General features: G+C 49.5%; 1 protein-coding gene across 1 annotated transcript in view; it reads right to left on the reverse strand.

Moving 5' to 3' along the window:
• Window positions 1–24099, reverse strand: part of LOC138299626 (26S proteasome regulatory subunit 8) — a 175192-nt gene that overhangs the window by 16763 nt on the left and 134330 nt on the right. The window contains exon 11 of the mRNA XM_069238058.1: window positions 7952–8038. Coding sequence (XP_069094159.1) covers window positions 7952–8038 — 87 coding nt within the window. The remainder of the gene's footprint in view (window positions 1–7951; window positions 8039–24099) is intronic.

Raw genomic sequence — 24099 nt, forward strand, 5'->3', positions numbered from 1 at the left:
TTGCAAAAATCAATTTCTAATGACAATTTTGGAATTTGTCGTGTGATCAGGTATTGGCTGAGTAGTCCAGCAAATGCAAAGTCTTGTACCCCACCGCTGATCCACCAATGTAGGAAGTTGGCTCTGTATGTGCTATTTCAAAGTAAGGAATAGCATGCACAGAGTCCAAGGGTTCCCCTTAGAGGTAAAATAGTGGTAAAAAATAGATAATACTAATGCTCTATTTTGTGGTAGTGTGGTCGAGCAGTAGGCTTATCCAAGGAGTAGTGTTAAGCATTTGTTGTACATACACATAGACAATAAATGAGGTACACACACTCAGAGACAAATCCAGCCAATAGGTTTTTATATAGAAAAATATCTTTTCTTAGTTTATTTTAAGAACCACAGGTTCAAGTTCTACATGTAATAGCTCATTCGAAAGGTATTGCAGGTAAGTACTTTAGGAACTTCAAATCATCAAAATTGCATGTATACTTTTCAAGTTATTGACAAATAGCTGTTTTAAAAGTGGACACTTAGTGCAATTTTCACAGTTCCTAGGGGAGGTAAGTATTTGTTAGTTTTACCAGGTAAGTAAGACACTTACAGGGTTCAGTTCTTGGTCCAAGATAGCCCACCGTTGGGGGTTCAGAGCAACCCCAAAGTCACCACACCAGCAGCTCAGGGCCGGTCAGGTGCAGAGTTCAAAGTGGTGCCCAAAACACATAGGCTAGAATGGAGAGAAGGGGGTGCCCCGGTTCCGGTCTGCTTGCAGGTAAGTACCCGCGTCTTCGGAGGGCAGACCAGGGGGGTTTTGTAGGGCACCGGGGGGGACACAAGTCCACACAGAAATTTCACCCTCAGCAGCGCGGGGGCGGCCGGGTGCAGTGTAGAAACAAGCGTCGGGTTTGTAATGGAAGTCAATGGGAGATCTAGGGATCTCTTCAGCGCTGCAGGCAGGCAAGGGGGGGGTTCCTCGGGGAAACCTCCACTTGGGCAAGGGAGAGGGACTCCTGGGGGTCACTCCTCCAGTGAAAGTCCGGTCCTTCAGGTCCTGGGGGCTGCGGGTGCAGGGTCTCTCCCAGGTGTCGGGACTTTGGTTTCAAAGAGTCGCGGTCAGGGGAAGCCTCGGGATTCCCTCTGCAGGCGGCGCTGTGGGGGCTCAGGGGGGACAGGTTTTGGTACTCACAGTATCAGAGTAGTCCTGGGGTCCCTCCTGAGGTGTTGGATCGCCACCAGCCGAGTCGGGGTCGCCGGGTGCAGTGTTGCAAGTCTCACGCTTCTTGCGGGGAGCTTGCAGGGATCTTTAAAGTTGCTGGAAACAAAGTTGCAGCTTTTCTTGGAGCAGGTCCGCTGTCCTCGGGAGTTTCTTGTCTTTTCGAAGCAGGGGCAGTCCTCAGAGGATGTCGAGGTCGCTGGTCCCTTCGGAAGGCGTCGCTGGAGCAGGATCTTTGGAAGGCAGGAGACAGGCCGGTGAGTTTCTGGAGCCAAGGCAGTTGTCGTCTTCTGGTCTTCCGCTGCAGGGGTTTTCAGCTGGGCAGTCCTTCTTCTTGTTGCAGGAATCTACTTTTCTAGGGTTCAGGGTAGCCCTTAAATACTAAATTTAAGGGCGTGTTTAGGTCTGGGGGGTTAGTAGCCAATGGCTACTAGCCCTGAGGGTGGGTACACCCTCTTTGTGCCTCCTCCCAAGGGGAGGGGGTCACAATCCTAACCCTATTGGGGGAATCCTCCATCTGCAAGATGGAGGATTTCTAAAAGTTAGAGTCACCTCAGCTCAGGACACCTTAGGGGCTGTCCTGACTGGCCAGTGACTCCTCCTTGTTATTCTCATTATTTTCTCCGGCCTTGCCGCCAAAAAGTGGGGCCTGGCCGGAGGGGGCGGGCAACTCCACTAGCTGGAGTGTCCTGCTGGGTTGTCACAAAGGAGGTGAGCCTTTGAGGCTCACCGCCAGGTGTGACAATTCCTGCCTGGGAGAGGTGTTAGCATCTCCACCCAGTGCAGGCTTTGTTACTGGCCTCAGAGTGACAAAGGCACTCTCCCCATGGGGCCAGCAACATGTCTCGGTTTGTGGCAGGCTGCTAAAACTAGTCAGCCTACACAGATAGTCGGTTAAGTTTCAGGGGGCACCTCTAAGGTGCCCTCTGTGGTGTATTTTACAATAAAATGTACACTGGCATCAGTGTGCATTTATTGTGCTGAGAAGTTTGATACCAAACTTCCCAGTTTTCAGTGTAGCCATTATGGTGCTGTGGAGTTCGTGTTTGACAGACTCCCAGACCATATACTCTTATGGCTACCCTGCACTTACAATGTCTAAGGTTTTGTTTAGACACTGTAGGGGTACCATGCTCATGCACTGGTACCCTCACCTATGGTATAGTGCACCCTGCCTTAGGGCTGTAAGGCCTGCTAGAGGGGTGTCTTACCTATACTGCATAGGCAGTGAGAGGCTGGCATGGCACCCTGAGGGGAGTGCCATGTCGACTTACTCGTTTTGTCCTCACTAGCACACACAAGCTGGTAAGCAGTGTGTCTGTGCTGAGTGAGAGGTCTCCAGGGTGGCATAAGACATGCTGCAGCCCTTAGAGACCTTCCTTGGCATCAGGGCCCTTGGTACTAGAAGTACCAGTTACAAGGGACTTATCTGGATGCCAGGGTCTGCCAATTGTGGATACAAAAGTACAGGTTAGGGAAAGAACACTGGTGCTGGGGCCTGGTTAGCAGGCCTCAGCACACTTTCAATTGTAAACATAGCATCAGCAAAGGCAAAAAGTCAGGGGGCAACCATGCCAAGGAGGCATTTCCTTACATTGTAGTACCATCTTTGCTTGTATCCTTTGTGTTGGATACATGCGTTGTATGATGGTGTTGAAATTTTGAATTCTTTGTGGACTTGGAGTGGCTACTCCTTTTGATGTGTCTATTATGGCTCCTAGGTATTGTTGTACCTTGCGCGGCAGAATTTGGGATTTTGTGAAGTTGACGGTGAACCCTAGTTTGAAGAGGGTTTGTATGATATGATTTGTGTGATTTGAGCACTCTATTAACGAATGGGCCTTGATTAGCCAGTCGTCTAGATATGGGAACACATGTATTTGCTGCCTTCTTATGTGTGCAGCGACTACCGCTAGACATTTGGTAAAGACTCTTGGTGCGGTTGTTAATCCGAAAGGCAGTACCTTGAATTGGTAATGTATTCCCTTGAATACAAACCTTAGGTATTTCCTGTGCGATGGGTGTATTGGTATATGGAAATAAGCATCCTTGAGGTCTAAAGTTGCCATGTAGTCGTGTAGTTTTAGCAATGGCAATACTTCTTGTAGTGTGACCATGTGAAAGTGGTCTGATTTGATGAAAGTGTTCACTACTCTGAGGTCTAGGATTGGTCTCAGCGTTTTGTCCTTCTTTGGTATCAGAAAGTACAGTGAGTAAACTCCTGTGTTTATTTGTGTGTTTGGCACTAATTCGATTGCATTCTTTTGCAATAGTGCCTGTACTTCTATCTCCAGGAGATTGGAATGATGTTTTGTCAAATTTTGTGCTTTTGGTGGTATGTTTGGAGGGAATTGTAGAAATTCTATGCAATAACCATGTTGGATAATTGCTAGAACCCAAGTGTCTGTAGTGATTTCCTCCCATGCTTTGTAATAATGACTTATTCTTCCCCCCATTGGTGTTGTGTGGAGGGGGTGAGTGACATGTGAGTCACTGTTTAGTAGTAGGGGTTTTGGGGCTCTGAAATCTTCCTCTATTCCTAGGGAATTGCCCTCCTCTATATTGTCCCCGAAAACCTCCTCTATACTGTCCCTGGTAACTGGACGGTGTTGCTTGTGAGGTGCTGGCTTGTGTGCTCTGACCCCGAAACTCCCCTCTAAAGGGTGTTTTACGGAATGTGCTGTAATTCCCTCTGCTCTGCGGGGAGTAGAGTGCGCCCATGGCTTTGGCAGTGTCCGTGTCTTTGAGTTTCTCAATCGCTGTGTCCACTTCTGGACCGAACAGTTCTTTTTCGTTAAAAGGCATATTGAGAACTGCCTGTTGAATCTCTGGTTTAAATCCAGACGTTCGGAGCCATGCATGCCTTCTGATAGTTACAGATGTATTAATTGTCCGTGCAGCTGTATCTGCAGCGTCCATGGAGGAGCGGATCTGGTTGTTGGAAATGGTCTGTCCCTCCTCAACCACTTTTTTTGCCCTATTTTGTAAGTCCTTGGGCAGATGTTCAATGAGATGTTGCATCTCGTCCCAATGGGCTCTGTCATAGCGCGCAAGTAGTGCCTGGGAGTTCGCGATGCGCCACTGGTTTGCAGCTTGTGCTGCGACTCTATTACCAGCTGCATCGAACTTGCGGCTTTCTTTATCTGGGGGTGGTGCATCTCCAGATGTGTGGGAGTTGGCCCTTTTCCTAGCTGCTCCTACAACGACAGAGTCTGGTGGCAGCTGTGTAGTGATGAAAACCGGGTCTGTAGGAGGCGCCTTATACTTTTTTTCCACCCTTGGTGTGATTGCCCTACTTTTGACCGGCTCCTTAAAGATTTCTTTTGCGTGCCGGAGCATACCAGGGAGCATAGGCAGGCTTTGGTATGAGCTGTGGGTGGAGGAGAGTGTGTTGAATAAAAAATCATCCTCGACCTGTTCTGAGTGGAGGCTTACGTTGTGAAATTGTGCTGCTCTAGCCACCACTTGAGAATACGCGGTGCTGTCCTCTGGTGGAGATGGCTTCGTAGGGTATGCCTCCGGACTGTTATCTGACACTGGGGCGTCGTATAGGTCCCATGCGTCTTGATCTTGGTCACCCTGGCTCATGGTGGTGTGAGCTGGGGAGTGTGATGGAGTTTGTGCTGGTGAGACGTTAATCACGGGCGGAGGAGAGGGTGGTGGGGTAACTTTTCACCACTTTTGGTTGTGGTGTCTGTTCAGTTTGGAACTCCAACCTTCTCTTTCTTCTAATAGGGGGAAGGGTGCTTATTTTTCCTGTCCCCTGCTGTATGAAAATACGCTTTTGCGTATGGTCCACATCAGTTGATTGTAGCTCTTCCTCAAACCTATGCTTTTGCATTTGGGAGGTTAGCGAGTGCTCTTCTGTATAAGAGCCTGAAGCTGGGTCGGTTGCAGTTTGTTTCGGGCCCGAAACCCTGTCTGCGTCCTTTTTCGGCTCCGAGGTGACTTTTTTCATTTTCGGGGCCGAAACCTGTCGGCGCCGATCTTCTTCGGGGCCGCTGTCTCGGCGTCGAGCCGTGTCTACACCGGCATCTCGGTGTCGATGCTTGTCTCCAGCACTTTCTCGGTCCCGAGAAGGCTGCGTGCCGGTGTCTCGACCGGAGTCGGACGATCTCGGCACTGTTTGGGCCTTTTTCGGTGCCGACGGTCGGTCACCGAATTTATGGGTGGAGCCATGGCCTGGTGGCAGTGGCGTCCCCTGGGCCTTGTAAATCTTCCTCTGAGTGGTTTTCGACGTCTTACTCATGGTTTGTGTATCGTCGAATCCTTCGGAGTCTGAGTCTTGGATCGAGAAGGTACCTTCCTCTTCTTGTTCCTCGAACTCTCGGTGGGCTGTCGGCGCGGACGCCATCTGAAGTCTTCTGGCTCGACGGTCTCGGAGTGTTTTTCGGGACCGGAACGCACGACAGGCCTCGCAGGTGTCTTCACTGTGCTCAGGTGACAGGCACAGGTTACAGACCAAGTGTTGGTCTGTATAGGGGTATTTATTGTGGCATTTGGGGCAGAAACGGAACAGGGTCCGTTCCATCGGCGTTCTTCAGCACGCGGTCAGGCCGACCAGGCCCCGACGGGGGATCGAAAAAACTACCCCCGAAGGGCACCGGAGCTCTTCGATCCTTCGACGCGGTGTTGAATCTAACTACGCCGATCCCGAACGCAACAATACCGACGAAAATCTTCCGAAATTAGCTATCTTTCCGTTCCGAAACTCGGAGCGACAGGAACACGTCCGAACCCGATGGCGGAAAAAAACAATCGAAGATGGAGTCGACGCCCATGCGCAATGGAGACAAAAGGAGGAGTCACTCGGTCCCGTGACTCGAAAGACTTCTTCGAAGAAAAACAACTTGTAACACTCCGGCCCAACACCAGATGGCGAGCTATTGCAAAACATGCGTATCTACAGCGACAGATGCCATCGAACCATGTATTTCCATCCTCTCCATTTATTATGCCTTGGCGGGACCTCAACTTGTACACTTCTTTTAAACCACAGCATAGCACTCGAATTTGGCTTCTCACCCTCAAAACAGTTTTACTTGTCGCTGTAACATCAGCATTGCCGGTCAGCCTGCTACAAACGTTCTCCATCAACCCGCCATACACACACAGTATTTCCAGAAACTGGTTCTGAGAACCTGAACCTCTTTTTTTGTTAAAGTATGGACTCCTTTCCACTTTGGCCAAAGTATTAACTTTTCAACGTTCTTCGCCCCGCCTCACATCTCCAAAGAGGAGAAAAGACTCCATTGGTTAGAACCTAAAAGAACTCTCAGCTTTTATACTGACCATACCAGGGAACATTATGTAGACAATCAGCTCTTCGCTGTATTTGCTAGGGATGAAAAAGGGCAAGGCAGCACAGAAAAGGACAATTTCAAGCTGGATTGTGCTCTGCAGCAAAATCTGCTATGTATTGGCCAAGAAGCAGACACTGGAAGGTATGCAAGCTCATTGTGTTGGCACAGAGTGCCTCTTCTGGATATCTGCAAAGCTACTACAACGGTGTCATTCCACATGTTCCCAAAGCACTACTGTCTATGCAGCCAGGTTCATCGAGAAGGGCACTTTGCCAGCTCTGTCCTGCAGGACTTATTTTTGGTTTGAACCAGTTCACAGGCCCATTACCTGGAGATACTGCTTTGGTATCTATTCAAAAGGTGAGGAATCTGGGGCTAGAAATCTACATCAGAAAAACAAGTTACTTACCTTTGGTAATTATCTTTTTAGTAGATAATCTATCTACCTGCAGATTCCTCTCCAACTCTCCCACCTCCCTGTTCTGTCAACTGGACTCTTTTTACATCCAAAAGGTTCCCAAGTCTAGAGATCTGCACACTGGTTAAAGCCAAGTTGTGGTTGGGCTCTGCTTCTGGGGGTGCGGACAGTCTAGAAAGCAACTGACGTCAGCGTGCATGGGTGGTGGTTATATGTAAATCCGCTCATCACTTCCAGAGCAGAACATCATCAGCGAGGAACCACACAATGTCACCCATGGTTCCACATGAATAATGCTAAAGAGGTTCCAGATTCAGTTTGATGCCAGCGAATATTCAAAAAGATGAGGAATCTGCAGTTAGATAATCTACCAGAAAGAGCATCACAAAAGGTAAGTAACCGGTTGTTCATTAACACAATTCCTACTCAAGTCTAATGGCCCTAAGTCTGATGGATAGACAAAGTCCACACATCCCAGACATGGGACAGATGAGATGAAAATGGGCTGTAGAGAAGAGCAGAATGGACCAGGTCACATCTAGATGCAGGTAAAAAAGGTGGAGGAGGTAGAAAACCAATTGAGGAGCAGCAAGTTGTGGATCTAGCCAAATGTACACAATGTAAATTAATATGCCATTATGGCTCATCCTTTAGTGAGCTTATCTAACAACTGTTGCTAAAGACCTGAATGTACACTGGTAAAGATCATAAGACACCACATGCTATATGGAATTACAACCAGTGACTGAGGGTGAATGAGCTTTTGCTTTTCTCTCTGTAGATCTGGAAGCCAGCTAAAACCATCACCAGGCATACATGAAAAAGGGGTCACTGTGGTACTCAATTTGTTACTGTGTCCATGTGACATTTTGAAGCGTTCTTTGCCAGGAGAGTATTGTGTCACTCACTGGCAAACAGCTCTTTGGTATTCATTACTGTTGACCTGAGACTTATGCAGTTTTTTTAGTCATTGTGTGTGCCATAACAAACTCACATTACAAATTCCACACTGAGCACCTTGATGCAAATTACCTTGGCTACAGCCATCTCGAAATCTTCTTGCGTCACGTGCACTCTCCTCTCTCTCAATGCATACATCCCAGCTTCGGTACAGACACCCTGAAAATAAAAAGTAAATGTTTTAACAACTGAATTGTACAAGGGATCAGTTCAAGAGAGAATGCTGTTCGTTTTTTAATGCAAAAACTATTTTGTGCAAACACCAAATGACCATAACAAGTGAATGATGTTATGACAGAACTGGTTCCTCGTACTACTGGTGGAGATGGGGGCAACAGGGGCAAAAGGATTCTGGCATCATACCTGTATAACCTCATTCAAATTAATTCATAAAACAAGTGTGTTGGACCTGGCTTTTTGACGGGGACATCCCCAAACTTTTTGCCTCCTTCCTCCTATTTTTTCTGACCTGTTGTTGTTGGCTTTTGACCTCTGAGCACTTTACCACTGCTAACCAGTGCTAAAGTGCATATGCTCTCTGTGTAAATTGTACTATTGATTGGTTTATCCATGATTGACTATTTAATTTACCTGTAAGTCCCTATTAGAGTGCACTACATGTGCCTAGGGCATGTAGATTAAATGCTACTAGTGGGCCTGCAGCACTGGTTGTGCCACCCACCTCAGTAGCCCCTTAACCTTGTCTCAGGCCTGCCATGGCCAGGCCTGTGTGTGCAGTTTCACTGCCACTTCGACTTGGCATTTAAAAGTACTTGCCAAGCCTAGAACTCCCCTTTTTCTACATATAAGTCATCCCTAATGTGTGCCCTAGGTAACCCCTAGAGCAGGGTGCTGTGTAGGTAAAAGGCAGGACATGTACCTGGGTAGTTATATGTCCTGGTAGTGTAAAACTCCTAAGTTCGTTTTTACACTACTGTGAGGCCTGCTCCCTTCATAGGCTAACATTGGGGCTGCCCTCATACACTGTTGAAGTGGCAGCTGCTGATCTGAAAGGAGCAGGAAGGTCATATTTGGTATGGCCAGAATGGTAATATAAAGTCCTGCTGACTGGTGAAGTCGGATTTAATATTACTATTCTAGAAATGCCACTTTTAGAAAGTGAGCATTTCTTTGCACTAAAAACGTGTTGTGCCCTTCAATCCACGTCTGGCTAGGTTTAGTTGACAGCTCCTTGTGCATTCACTCAGACACACCCCAAACACAGGGTACTCAGCCTCACTTGCATACATCTGCATTTTGAATGGGTCTTCCTGGGCTGGGAGGGTGGAGGGCCTGCCCTCACACAAAGGACTGCCACACCCCCTACTGGGACTCTGGCAGACAGGATTGAACTGAAAGGGAACTTGGTGCATTTCTTAGAGACTCTTTGAAGTCACCCCCACTTCAAAGGCACAACTTAGTATAAAACAGGGCCTCTGCCCTACCTCATCAGACACTTGCTGGAGAAGAAACCTGAACCAGAAACTACATCCTGCCAAGAAGAACTGCCTGGCTGCTCAAAGGACTCACCTGTCTGCTTTCTCCAAAGGACTGCTGTCTTGCTGTTGCCCTGCTGCCTTGCTGAACTCTTGTCTGGCTGTGAAAGTGCTCTCCAAGGGCTTGGATAGAGCTTGCCTCCTGTTCCTTGAAGTCTCAGGACCAAAACGACTTCTTCCTTTCACGTGGACGCTCCGTGCGCCGAAAATTTCGACGCACAGCTTGTTTCGCGGCGAGAAAAACGCCGCACACCGACGCTGATCAACGCGACGCCCTCGGGACGATCGAGACTTCGACGCACAACCTCGCAAGGACAAAGCCGCCCGACTTCCAAGGAGAAATCGACGCGACGCCTACCGTGAGTGCGAAACTTTGACGCACGGCCTCGCAAGGACAACGCCGCCCGACTTCCAAGGAGAAATCGACGCGACGCCTGCCGTGAGACCAAAATTTCGACGCACGGCCTCGCAAGGACAACGCCGCCCGACTTCCAAGGAGAAATCGACGCGACGCCTACCGTGAGATCGAAACTTCGACGCGCAGCCCCGCAGAACGACGCGCAGCCGGAAAATAAGCAGGAGAATCCACGCACAGACCCGGGACATCTGGTAATCCTCGGGATCCACAAAAAGAGACTGTCTGCGCGCCGGAAAACGACGCCCGACTTCCCCGCGTGGAAAAGAACGACGCAAGTCTGTGTGTGCTGAGCGGAAAACGACGCACACACCCCTTTTTCCACGCATCTCTTCTCCTGTGGCCCTCTGAGGAGATTTCCCACCAGAAACCAGGTACCCTGTGCTTGAAAGACACTTCATTGCTTTTTAAAGACTTAAAGACTCTTAATATCACTTTTCAGTGATATCTTTACAAATTCGTATTGCAACTTTGATCGTTTTGACCTACAATTATCCAGATAAATATTCTATATTTTTCTAAACACTGTGTGGTGTATTTTTGTGGTGTTATACTATGGTGTTGTATGATTTATTGCACAAATGCTTTACACATTGCCTTCTAAGTTAAGCCTGACTGCTCGTGCCAAGCTACCGGAGGGTGAGCACAGGCTGATTTTGGATTGTGTGTGACTTACCCTGACTAGAGTGAGGGTTCTTGCTTGGACAGAGGGCAACCTAACTGCCAACCAAAAACCCCATTTCTAACATTGGTGATCAGCGGTGAGGATAGGACTTGTGTTTGTGCAGTGACATACAGTAGCTAAGTATTTCACTACCTACCCACAGTTGAAGGTCAACTTGATTTTTCATCTCTTTTGACTTTTGGTCTCTGATGTCCCCCTGGATATACTATTGATATTTTGGACTTTGGATTTTGGTTTTTGCTGGTAAGATCCTATCAGAATGGGATCGCTTACCTACTTATTCTTTTTGCCTACTGACCACCGCACTAAGGCTGACCTAAGGAAGCTTTGCAGAGAATGTGGCCTTCCTGTAGCAAAGAGATCTACTAAAGCAGAGATGCTACATGCCTACATAGTCTGGGAGGAAGACAGATGGGCAGAGAGAGAGGCAGCAAGAAACCAAATGACTAAGTACCCCTCAGAGGAGGAGGAGGACTACTCACATGAGGAGGAAGACGACTCAGATGAGGAAAGAGACCCAGTGAAAAAAGAATGGCTCATGGCTCAAGCACGGTGGATGGAAGAGCTAGATGAGTTTCTTGAAAAGGCGGAGGCAGCAAGTCTCTTAGCCCTGGAAGAAGAAAAGATTGCAGCTCAAGAGCTGAGCTGTAAAGAGCTGAAACTGGAGGCCGGAAGGGCTGAGTCCAGTTCAGATGGTGGCAGCAAAAATCTTGCATCTAGTACTGCTGAAGAAGGGCACAAGCCCAGAGATGTGGTGCCCAACTTGAAGAAGGGAGTTGACACACCCCAGGCAGTTCAAGGGTATGAGGTAGTTCCCGTTATGCACAGGGTCCCTGAGAAGGATTGGGGAACTGGCACAGGGAGTCATATTCCTACTGGGGGGAGGGACACTTTACTGACTCTAGCAGAGAGTGACAGAGGAAAGGGTTCCCCCCTGGTGGACGTCCTGGATATAGAGTGTAGAGACATCCCAGAAGAGTTTGGGTTGAGTGTCAGGGACAGACAGAAACTGTCTCACCAGTCTCAAGAGGGTGATGTAGAGTGCTTTTCCAAGGCTGAGTTACTAGGTGGTTGGGTGAAGGGTACTGTGGTTAATACATGTGAAGGGCAGAGTGATGTAATTGCTGGAGAGCATATGTCTGGTCCTTATTTTCCAGAGCTACGCCAACACCAGGTGGAGTGTGAGTTCTCTGACCCCAGGGAACTTACAGTGGAGGCAGACTTTTTGGTGAGTACCAGAGAGTCTGAAGAGGCATTTGGGGGTGCTCCTGAAGGGAGTGGTCTAGGTGGTTCCCGACCAAGTGAGGTGGGAGAGGATTGTAGTGTCCCAGGTAGGTCTCAGAGCCTAACCTGTACCGTAGGGCTACCTTTGGAGGGAAGCCCCGCAGTGTCAGAAGAACTTGGGGGGATGACTGTAGACAGCATCCCAACAGTTCTGGTGTCTGGCAGTACCACTCCTAGTGAGGGGGTGCAGAAGTCCAGACATAGGGTTGAGAGGGGGTGGCCGACCCCAGTGGAGGATCTTGAAAGTCAGGGGTCAGCTCTGAGAGCAGAGCCCCCCAGGAATGACCCAGGTGAGACCGTTTCTGGTTTGGGGGAAACCCAGACTCTGCCGGATGGGCAGAGGTCGGGAGACCTGCGCCAACCAGACTCTTGTGTGGCCCTTGGGGACGGCGTGTCCCTTGTGGGGGGTGAGAGTGCCCCCCAGGAAGTCCTGGCATGCCAGGCAAAGATTCAACCTCAGGGTGGTGACTCTGGGTTGGATAACCGGGTTCAGAGGTTAAACTTTGACCTGGTGGGGGGTAGATGTGCCCCCCAGAAAGTCCTGGAATGCCAGGCAATGGCTCAACTTCAGGGTGGTGACTCCGGGTTGGCTTACCCGGTGAAGAGGTCAAACTCTGACCGGGTGGGAGGTAGGTGTGCCTCCCAAGAAGTCCTGCTGTGCCAGGCGATTGTCCAACCTCAGGGTGTTGACTCTGGGTTGGATGGTCAGGTTCAGAGGTCAAACTCTGACCTGGTGGGGGGTAGGTGTGCCCCCCAGAAAGCCCTGGTATACCAGGCAATGGTTCAACCTCAGGGTGGTGACCCTGGGTTGGAGAACCAGGCTCAGAGGTTAAACTCTGACCTGGTGGGAGGTAGGTGTGCCTCCCTGAAAGTCCTGGCCTGCCAGGCAATGGTTCAACCTCAGGGTGGTGGCTCTGGGTTGGATATCCAGGTTCAGAGGTTAACCTCTGACCTGGTGGGGGGTAGGTGTGCCCCCCAGAAAGCCCTGGTGTACCAGGCAGTTGTCCAACCTCAGGATGGTGACCCTAGGTTGGAGAACCAGGTTCAGAGGTTAAACTCTGACCTGGTGGAGGGTCAGTGTGCCCTCCAGGAAGTCCTGGCGTGCCAGGCGATTGTTCAACTTCAGGGTGGTGACTCTGAGTTGAATGGCCCAGTTCAGAGGTTAAACTCTGACCTGGTGGAGGGTCAGTGTGCCCTCCAGGAAGTCCTGGCGTACCAGGCAATTGTTCAACTTCAGGGTGGCGACTCTGAGTTGAATGGTCAGGTGCCGAGGTTAAACTCTGACCTGGTGGGGGGTAGGTGTGCCTCCCAGAAAGTCCTGGTTTGCCAGGCAGTGATCCAGTCTGAGGGTACAGACCCTGGGCTGGAAGACCAGGTTCAGGGTGTCCCCCCGGACCTGGAGAGAGGGGCTACTGATAACAGTGCCCCTACCCTATTGTCTTCTGAGGAGGCCACTCCTAGTTGGAGGGTGCTGGACCCCAGAAGGGAGGGCAGGGGGAGGGAAGCCTCACCCCGGGCCCTAGTCCAACCTGAAGGTACAGACCCCAGGTTGGAGGGCCAGTTGCAGGTTAACAGCCCTGCACTGGTGGAGGAATGGTACAGGGCGACTTCTATAAGCACCCTAACCATGGTGGACTCTGGGGGTACCGCTCCAGGAGGGAGGGTACAGAGCCCCAGAGGGGAGGACCAGGTTCAGGCTGTCATCCCTGACCTGGTGGAAGGGAGAGTGGTTAAAGGGTGCCCAGCACCTGGGGCTACCGCCCCCCACTCTCCACAGCCACAGTGGTGGGAGAGCTTTGAGAGGCCTGGGGCCTGGCTCTCATCCCTGACAACTGTCAGTAACCACAGTGGCTTGCTGTCCGGGTGGACAGAGTTATCCCTGGGGAGGGGACAAGTGTCACACCCCGGGGATAGAATGGGCAACACCACTGTGTTGGTCCTGGTGGTACTATCCTGCTCCTGGGATACATCTGTGAGCAATGTAAGGTTAGGTGCTGCACAGATGGGATCCGCAGGAAAGGAGAAAGGTTCCCCATGGACGGGCTTAGTGGGCCCTGAGAGTATGGACAGAGGGATCCAATTGGAGTCAGGAAGGCGAAGAACTGGAGCATGCCCCTGCTGTTGTGGGCCTGGGTCCTTGTTCTGTCGCCTCAAACAGGGAAGTACATCAGGATAGTGATTGTTCTCCCCTGGCTTTAGGCTGGTGGGGGGTCATGTTGGACCTGGCTTTTTGACGGGGACATCCCCAAACTTTTTGCCTCCTTCCTCCTATTTTTTCTGACCTGTTGTTGTTGGCTTTTGACCTCTGAGCACTTTACCACTGCTAACCAGTGCTAAAGTGCATATGCTCTCTGTGTAAATTGTACTATTGATTGGTTTATCCATGATTGACTATTTAATTTACCTGTAAGTCCCTATTAGAGTGCACTACATGTGCCTAGGGCATGTAGATTAAATGCTACTAGTGGGCCTGCAGCACTGGTTGTGCCACCCACCTCAGTAGCCCCTTAACCTTGTCTCAGGCCTGCCATGGCCAGGCCTGTGTGTGCAGTTTCACTGCCACTTCGACTTGGCATTTAAAAGTACTTGCCAAGCCTAGAACTCCCCTTTTTCTACATATAAGTCATCCCTAATGTGTGCCCTAGGTAACCCCTAGAGCAGGGTGCTGTGTAGGTAAAAGGCAGGACATGTACCTGGGTAGTTATATGTCCTGGTAGTGTAAAACTCCTAAGTTCGTTTTTACACTACTGTGAGGCCTGCTCCCTTCATAGGCTAACATTGGGGCTGCCCTCATACACTGTTGAAGTGGCAGCTGCTGATCTGAAAGGAGCAGGAAGGTCATATTTGGTATGGCCAGAATGGTAATATAAAGTCCTGCTGACTGGTGAAGTCGGATTTAATATTACTATTCTAGAAATGCCACTTTTAGAAAGTGAGCATTTCTTTGCACTAAAAACGTGTTGTGCCCTTCAATCCACGTCTGGCTAGGTTTAGTTGACCGCTCCTTGTGCATTCACTCAGACACACCCCAAACACAGGGTACTCAGCCTCACTTGCATACATCTGCATTTTGAATGGGTCTTCCTGGGCTGGGAGGGTGGAGGGCCTGCCCTCACACAAAGGACTGCCACACCCCCTACTGGGACTCTGGCAGACAGGATTGAACTGAAAGGGAACTTGGTGCATTTCTTAGAGACTCTTTGAAGTCACCCCCACTTCAAAGGCACAACTTAGTATAAAACAGGGCCTCTGCCCTACCTCATCAGACACTTGCTGGAGAAGAAACCTGAACCAGAAACTACATCCTGCCAAGAAGAACTGCCTGGCTGCTCAAAGGACTCACCTGTCTGCTTTCTCCAAAGGACTGCTGTCTTGCTGTTGCCCTGCTGCCTTGCTGAACTCTTGTCTGGCTGTGAAAGTGCTCTCCAAGGGCTTGGATAGAGCTTGCCTCCTGTTCCTTGAAGTCTCAGGACCAAAAAGACTTCTTCCTTTCACGTGGACGCTCCGTGCGGCGAAAATTTCGACGCACAGCTTGTTTCGCGGCGAGAAAAACGCCGCACACCGACGCTGATCAACGCGACGCCCTCGGGACGATCGAGACTTCGACGCACAACCTCGCAAGGACAAAGCCGCCCGACTTCCAAGGAGAAATCGACGCGACGCCTACCGTGAGTGCGAAACTTTGACGCACGGCCTCGCAAGGACAACGCCGCCCGACTTCCAAGGAGAAATCGACGCGACGCCTGCCGTGAGACCAAAATTTCGACGCACGGCCTCGCAAGGACAACGCCGCCCGACTTCCAAGGAGAAATCGACGCGACGCCTACCGTGAGATCAAAACTTCGACGCGCAGCCCCGCAGAACGACGCGCAGCCGGAAAATAAGCAGGAGAATCCACGCACAGACCCGGGACATCTGGTAATCCTCGCGATCCACAAAAAGAGACTGTCTGCGCGCCGGAAAACGACGCCCGACTTCCCCGCGTGGAAAAGAACGACGCAAGTCTGTGTGTGCTGAGCGGAAAACGACGCACACACCCCTTTTTCCACGCATCTCTTCTCCTGTGGCCCTCTGAGGAGATTTCCCACCAGAAACCAGGTACCCTGTGCTTGAAAGACACTTCATTGCTTTTTAAAGACTTAAAGACTCTTAATATCACTTTTCAGTGATATCTTTACAAATTCGTATTGCAACTTTGATCGTTTTGACCTACAATTATCCAGATAAATATTCTATATTTTTCTAAACACTGTGTGGTGTATTTTTGTGGTGTTATACTATGGTGTTGTATGATTTATTGCACAAATGCTTTACACATTGCCTTCTAAGTTAAGCCTGACTGCTCGTGCCAAGCTACCGGAGGGTGAGCACAGGCTGATTTTGGATTGTGTGTGACTTACCCTGACTAGAGTGAGGGTTCTTGCTTGGACAGAGGGCAACCTAACTGCCAACCAAAAACCCCATTTCTAACAAAGTGTGTCTGAGAGTATAGTACACTTTTAAGGCAATCACTAATGTACCATCGTACAAGTTTTATTCCATTCGCCTGTGGTTATGGGCTTTGGGATATCTTCTTCCCACCCGCCCTTTGCACAGTACTCAACCTGTGGTCTATCGTCTTTGAGGGCTCAAAATAGAAGGGATACAAGGCGTCTGGAAGACCCCAGTTCCTGCACTGCCCCTAGTATATAGGCCTCTCAAGGCATTGTCTGGAAGCCAGGCCACAGTCTCCTTGCTACACTGGCCAGGACAGCGAACTTGAAGAACTGTTCTGAGTCCAACGCAACAGCTCACACGCTTCAGGAAAGATGAGGCAGTTGTCAGCTGGGGACAGATCCTTGAGCGTCTCACAACCCTTCTGCCTCCACTCGGCTAGGGACAACAAGCGGCTGAGGGTCGCAAACTGGGGTACTATCCACTCTATCAGGATTTTCCTAGAGAAGGGTGTCGCATGCAGTAACCTCTTGACTGCACCTGCCCATGCCTGAGTGACATGCTGAATGGGTAAAATACATTGTACCGTCTTCCCAGCAGCAATATAGTACATCCCTGGGGTTCCCACCAGATACCACTTCTCCCATTTGTCACCTTCTGCACACCACCATGCCCCATGTTGTAACTGCAATGCCAGACAGTACAGCTCAAGGTCTGGCAGCACCAGGCCCCCGTGCTTAGTGTCCAGCTAAAGAATTTGTAGGCCCACCCGGCTGCGCTTGCTCGCCCAGACTACTGCTACCATGAGGCTATTGAGCTCTATTAAGGTGCTAAGAGGGAGCAGACATTGCTAGTTCTGTAGTATAGAAAGGCATCTCAGGAACGCCACCATCTTTGCCAAGGAGATATGACCTGCCACTGATGGCGCCAATATTTGCCAGAACGCCATAAATGCTGTCAGCCCAACCACAACTTTCTATCCATACTGAGTGAGAACTGCTTCTCTTCCATGTGCATCACCTGAATACTCCAATATTTGAACGTCACCAGTTCCCATCGCAGCTCAACCTGTGGCAGGGCCTCTAAGGGCTTACTTTCCAGTCCTGCCAATGGGAATATTAACAATTCACTTTGGATCACCCAGCGGTCAGACGCCACACCAAATTCCTACAGCTCCTCTAAAAGACACGGCACAAATTGTGGGCTGCTCCAGCTAGACAAGGTCATCGTAAGCATATAGAGAGATTATGTGGTCCATTGTGCACACATGTATGGCCCAACTCTGCTGTACAGCCTGCAGGCAAATGTCTAGGGGCTTCATCGCCACGGCAAATAGTAATGGGGAGAGTGAGCACCGCTGCCTTGGACCAGGCTCTAGAGTTCAGGCCATTGAGACAGAGGCATCTGATCTTTCTCTTGCCAAATGGGTCGTGTGAGAAATGGGGTCTTTGGTTGGCAGTCAGGTTACCCCCTGTCCAAGCAAGGACCCTCACTCTAGTCAGGGTAAATCACACACAATCCAAATGATCCTGTGCCCACCCTCTGGTAGCTTGCCACTGAGCAGTCAGGCTCAACTTAGAAGGCAATGTGTAAAGTATTTGTACAATAAATCATACAATAGCACAATATAGCACCACAAAAATACACCACACAGTGTTTAGAAAAATATATAATATTTATCTGGATATCTGCAGGTCAGAACGATCAAAGATGCAATAAGAAAATGTAAGGATACCACTGAAAAGTGATATAAAGTGTCTTAAGTCTTTTAAAAGCAAACAAAGTCTCTGTCAAGCACAAAGTACCTGGTTCGCGTGAAAAATCTCTACAAAAGGGACGCAGAGGAGGAGAAGCGGGGAAACAAAGGGGTGTGCGTCGATTTCTCGGGCCGCACACGGTCGATGCGTTGTTTAGTTTCCATGCAGGGACGGCTGTGCTTCGATTTCCGGCGCTCGGTGGTGAATGTTCTTCGGGTTGCGGGGTTTTCAGACGCCCCGGGGTCTGTGCGTGGAATCCTGGGGTTGTGACAAGCTCTGCTTTGTTCCGGTGGGCGGTGCAGGGAAATTTCTCCCGCACGGCAGGCGCTGCGTCGACTTCTCTGGAAGTCGGGCTGCGTTGTCCCAGGTCGGCTGTGTGTCGATCTGGTGGGCCGTGCGTCGAAGTTCCAGTCGCATCGCAGACGGCGATCTTTTCCTAGCGAAGTCGAGCGGCGTCGTTCCGGTTCAGCGTGCGGTGAATTTTTCACTGCGGGACAGGCTGTGCGTTGTTTTTGGCAAGCTGTGCGTCGAATTGTTGCCGCACAAGGAGTCCAGTTGCAAGAGAGGTGTCTTTTTGGTCCTGAGACTTCAGGGAACAGGAGGCAAGCTCTATCCAAGCCCTTGGAGAGCACTTTTTCACCACAGCCAGGGAGCAGCAAGGCAGCAGTCCTTCACAGAAAGTAGTCAGGTGAGTCTTTTGGGCAGCCAGGCAGTTCTTCTTGGCAGGATGCAGGTTCTGGTTACAAGTTTCTTCTCCAGGAAGTGTCTGAAGTGGTAGGGCAGAGGCCCTGTTTTTATACCCAAATGTGCCTTTGAAGTGGGGGAGACGTCAAAGAGTGGCTTAGAAGTGCACCAGGACCCCTTTCAGTTCAATCCTGTCTGCCAGGGTCCCAGTAAGGGGTGTGGCAGTCCTTTGAGTGAGAGCAGGCCCTCCACCCTCCCAGCCCAGGAAGACCCATTCAAAATGCAGATGTATGCAAGTGAGGCTGAGTATCCTGTGTTTGGGGTGTGTCTGAGTGAATGCACAAGGAGCTATCAACTAAACCCAGCCAGACGTGGATTGTAAGGCACAGAAAGATTTAAGTGCAGAGAAATGCTCACTTTCTAAAAGTGGTATTTCTAAAATAGTAATGTTAAATCCAACTTCACTAGTCAGCAGGATTTTGTATTACCGTTACCATTCTGGCCATACTAAATATGACCTTCCTACTCCTTTCAGATCAGCAGCTACCACTCCAACAATGTATGAGGGCAGCCCCAATGTTAGCCTATGAAAGGAGCAGGCCTCACAGTAGTGTAAAAACCAATTTAGGAGTTTTAAACAACCCGGACATGTAGACTACACAGGTACATGTCCTGCCTTTTACCCACACAGCACCCTGCCCTAGGGGTTACCTAGGGCACACCTTAGGGGTGACTTATGTGTAGAAAAAGGGGAGTTTTAGCATTGGCAAGTACTTTTAAATGCCAAGTCAAATTGGCAGTGAAACTGCACACACAGGCCTTGCAATGGCAGGCCTGAGACAAGGTTAAGGGGCTACTTAAGTGGGTGGCACAATCAGGGCTGCAGGCCCACTAGTAGCATTTAATCTACAGGCCCTGGGCACATATAGTGCACAGTACTAGGATCTTATAAGTAAATAGTCCAATTGGATCATACCCAATGTTACCATGTTTAAAGGGAGAGAGAGCATATGCACTTTAGCACTGGTTAGCAGTGGTAAAGTGCGCACAGTCTAAAAACCAGCAAAAACAGTGTCCAAAAAGTGGAGGGAGGCAGGAAAAAAGTTAGGGGTGACCACCCTAAGGCTGTCAGGTCTAACAGGTCGCATTAAGCAGGGAGACCTATTTAACAAAGACCTGGCTGAAGGCCCTCCACTTCAGGATCTCCCAGATATAGTCCCAATCCAGGTTATCACATGCCCTCTCAATATGCAGGGCAATCAGGGCTCTATCTCAATATCTTGTATGGAGTGCATGAGGTGAATCAACCTACGTAGGTTAACGAGGGTGCTGCGTTGCGGGATAAAGCCACAGTGATCATCATGGATCTTATGGGGGACTCACTGCCTTCCATTAGCTAGGGCTTTCGCCAGTACTGTAACATCCGGCTGGACCATGGCCAACGGGCAGTACGAGCCTAGTTGCAATGGATCACGCTCTGGCTTAAGTAACATGATTGTAAGAGCTTCTTGCATAGACTTTGGTAAGCTGCGCCTCTGCTGGGTCTCCCTGAATGCCTTCAAGAGTATATCAGCGAGCAAGCCTAAGTAACTCTGGTAGATCTCATAGGGAAGACCGTCAGCGCCCAGAGTTTTACAGTGAGGCATACACTTCACGGACACCAAATACTTTCCTTGTGAGGTCTACGTCTAAAGCGTCTGCCTGCTCCCATTTTTTTTTTTTTTTAAACTCTGTTTTATTGAGTTTATAATAACAAAGATAAAAACAAAAGAAAGAAACAAGCAGTGCATTGTCATACGAGAAATCAGAATGCCCACTGTTCTCCTGAGCGGAGGATGATGATACCTGTAAACAAAAACATGGAGCATACCCATCAGACCAGCAGTGTCTCCTCCCCACTTCCCTTCCGCAAGGGCCTCCCCTGTAACCAAATCGTTTATACCTCATCATACCCACGATACACTATTACCACAATTGGTTGTCAACTATATGGCCGGCATAACATCCTGCAGTCAAGGATCCTCATCCGAGCTCCAGTTAGAGCTGGAATCTTGGGTCCCAGAGTAACCAGGTGGGAATCCTCTCCCCAATTTATTAACCCATTCAACATCTTTGACGCCACAGGGGCCACCGGGAATCCAGACCAGACCTCATGGGCCACACTCTCAATCTTGGCATTTTGCAAGAACTGGACAGCCCTCAATCCAAACGTATCTTGCGTCTCCTGAAAGGAAATAAACTCATCACTGGGATATAAATCACCCGCCACCAAGCAGCGACCCATTCTCAAAGCCTCCACTGACATAAAAGGATCTATGACTCGAAAGGGGGCCAGACTCAAGATTTTCAGTTCCCTATCAAAGGGGGCACTCCGTAGTATCCTCTTAACCGCCTGTTCTCAGATACCAGCGATGTTCTTAACCAGGTAGGGGACAGGAGTCACCGACCTCCCACCCGACATTAATACGTGCACCAATGCCTCATCTCCCTACATGCCAGCCAACAGCCGCTTCTCTCAATTATCCGTCTGCATATTAATAGAATCTAATATTAGGGAGTGCCAACCGTCCATCTTCCATATCCCTTTGTAACGTATACAACGCTACCCTGCTACGACCCAAACCAAGGAGATCAACAAGCTATCCAGATGATGAAAAAGTCGAGCTGTCAGTGGAAACAAAGAATTCTGTACCAGGTAAAGACACCATGGCAAGAACACTATCTTGGCCACTGCTGCCCTTCTTATCACGGAGAGAGGCAGCTTATTCCAGAACACTACAGAACGCTTCAATCCCTTCACCACCCGTTCCACATTGTGCTTCAGGTGTGCAGTCACTGTATGTGCAACCCATATACCCAGATACAAGAAACTTTCAAGCTCCCACCGGAGTCCCACCTCAGGGAGATCCTCAGACAGGACGTCACACAGTGAACCCAGGGGAAACAGCAGTGACTTCTTCCAGTTTACCGGTAGCCCAGATATAGCCCCAAATTCATCCATTAACTGCAATAAAAGAGGGACCGAGCCACCCGGCTCCCTGTGGTACAGCAACGCATCATCAGCATAAAGGGAGACAGCCTGTGTGGCCCGTCCCACTTGAACACCCCAGGGCCCCAATTTCTCACACAGCCAGGCTGCCAGCGGCTCGACTGCTAAAGCAAACAGAAGCAGTGACAATGGGCAACCCTGCCTAGTACAATACGGATCGTCCAAACATCAGAGAGATCACCGCTCACCCGAACACGTGCAGTGGGAGCAGCGTACAATAGACACACCAAAGCGCAAAACTGAGTGCCAAATCCCATTCCCTGCAGAACTGCTGATAAGTACTCCCACTCCACAGTGTCAAAAGCCTTCTCTAGATCTAGTGATACCAAAACCAATTTGTCTACTGCACCCCCCCCCCCTTTTCATGTCAAACATGTGCCAAACACCGTAAGTTGTACTGCGACCGGGGATGGACCTGCACTGATCCTCTTGTACCAGGCCCCGGATCACTCCACGCAGTCGAGTAGCTAAAATCTGACACAGGATCTTGACATATATATTAAGAGGATGATATGAATAAGGGTCATCAGGGTCCCCTCCAGGATTAAGCATTAGACAGACAACACCCTGTTGCCTGGTCTCAGTGAGAATACCCACATCCTGAGCCTCCCCAAACACTGCCAACAACTTCTCCCCCAGCAGAAGAGGAAATGTTTGGTACAGTTCAATCAGGAAACCATCCCCACCAGGCGACTCAGACTTAGACAACGGCTCCAATGCCGCACCCACCTCTTCACCTGTTATCTCAGCCTCAAGCCCCTCCATACACTACAGAACATACAATCCGGCTCCGGACGGGGAAGTCTCAACCAGCCAATAAACTCACCTAATCTAATGTCTGAGACAGGTGGACCAGCCCTGGACACATCCTGCAAATGCTCTACTAAAACCTGAAAAATTTCCCTGCGGTTAGTGACCTGTACTCCCTCTGCATTCCTAATACGCAGGACGGGAGGAGAGTCAACCTCCCGCTTAAGGAGCCATGCCAACAGTTTACCGGCCTGGTCCCCCTCCCAGTGAAGATGCTGTCTATACAATCTAAGGGTAACCGTATCCAGTGTGTCCCAGCAGTCACTAACCTTCTTAAATAGCCGAAGCTGCTCCTGCTCAACCTCTGGAGTTACCGGTGGCTGATGCTGTGCTATCTCCAGTTCACATCCCCAACCTGTGAGCTCCTGTTCCATTTGTTTGTGCACCCCACATGTGCCAATACACACTCCCCTTAAAACCGCCTTCATGGCATCCCACTCCAAGCCCCTTGAGTTTGTCGTACCCCAATTCTGATCCAAATAATCCTTAAGGGCTGCCGCCATTTTCTCACGAGTCATCCTCCATTAGAAACAAAGGAGGCATACACCACCCACAAGACACTTTAGCATCAGCTCCCCATAACACATGCATCAGCACTGGTGCATGATCAGACAAGAACCTCTCTAAATGCTTGACATCCAACACCTGTGAACAAGTCAGTCTGCCCAAGAGGAACCGATCCAACCGGCTATATATATTGTGTGTTTTAGAGTGACAGGTGAATTCCCTCACCTTTGGATGCAGTTCTCTCCATCAATTCCAGAGGCCTAAACTATGCATAATCTCTATGAGAGATCTCGTCATCAATGGCTTGGTTCCCCACTTAGTAGGAGAATGATCCAGCTCACCATCCAATATGGAATTATAATCTCCAACCCATATCAAAGGGGAGGCACCCCCTCTCCCAAAGGTTCACGTATGGTGTCATAAAATGAGGGATCATCTATATTAGGTGCATAAGTATTTAGAATGGTAAGAGGCCTTCCATCCAGAGTGCCATGTAAATGTATATACCTCCCTTCCACATCAGCTTTGCTGTAGATTTGTGTAAACGGGAACCTTGGGGCAATCCAGATCAACACTCACCTTGCATAGGAGGAAAAGGATGCAGAGAACACCTGACCCCGCCATGTTTTAGTCAGCTTATGCGATTCCTCTACTGTCAAATTAGTTTCCTGCAGACACACAATATGAACCCTATGTCGTCTTAGATAGGAATGCATTCTGTAGCAAGTAGTGTAGCTCTTTAGACCCCTAACATTCCATGTCTGTATATTAATAGGTCGACCCATGTAAAGATTGCACATCCACCCCTCCCACTAGGGCCCCTCATCCAGCCCCACGCCAAAAATAAGGCAAGACCAATCCCATCCACCCATCTCACATTCATCAATGCACTGCCATAATAAACTTCAAACTGTAGAGAACTTGCACAAACTTTGCACCCCTAAACCCCTGTACCCACCCCGGATGAACAGTAAATAATACATTTCAAAATATACTGTAAATCCATACATACGTACGCTGCCAGGACAACAGCCCAAACCCCAACACCCAAAAAGCCTACCACAACTGTCGAAGTGAACACCCCCTGTCCCCACCAGCA

The sequence above is a fragment of the Pleurodeles waltl genome, chromosome 6, assembly GCF_031143425.1.
Source record: "Pleurodeles waltl isolate 20211129_DDA chromosome 6, aPleWal1.hap1.20221129, whole genome shotgun sequence".
Lineage (NCBI taxonomy): Eukaryota > Metazoa > Chordata > Amphibia > Caudata > Salamandridae > Pleurodeles > Pleurodeles waltl.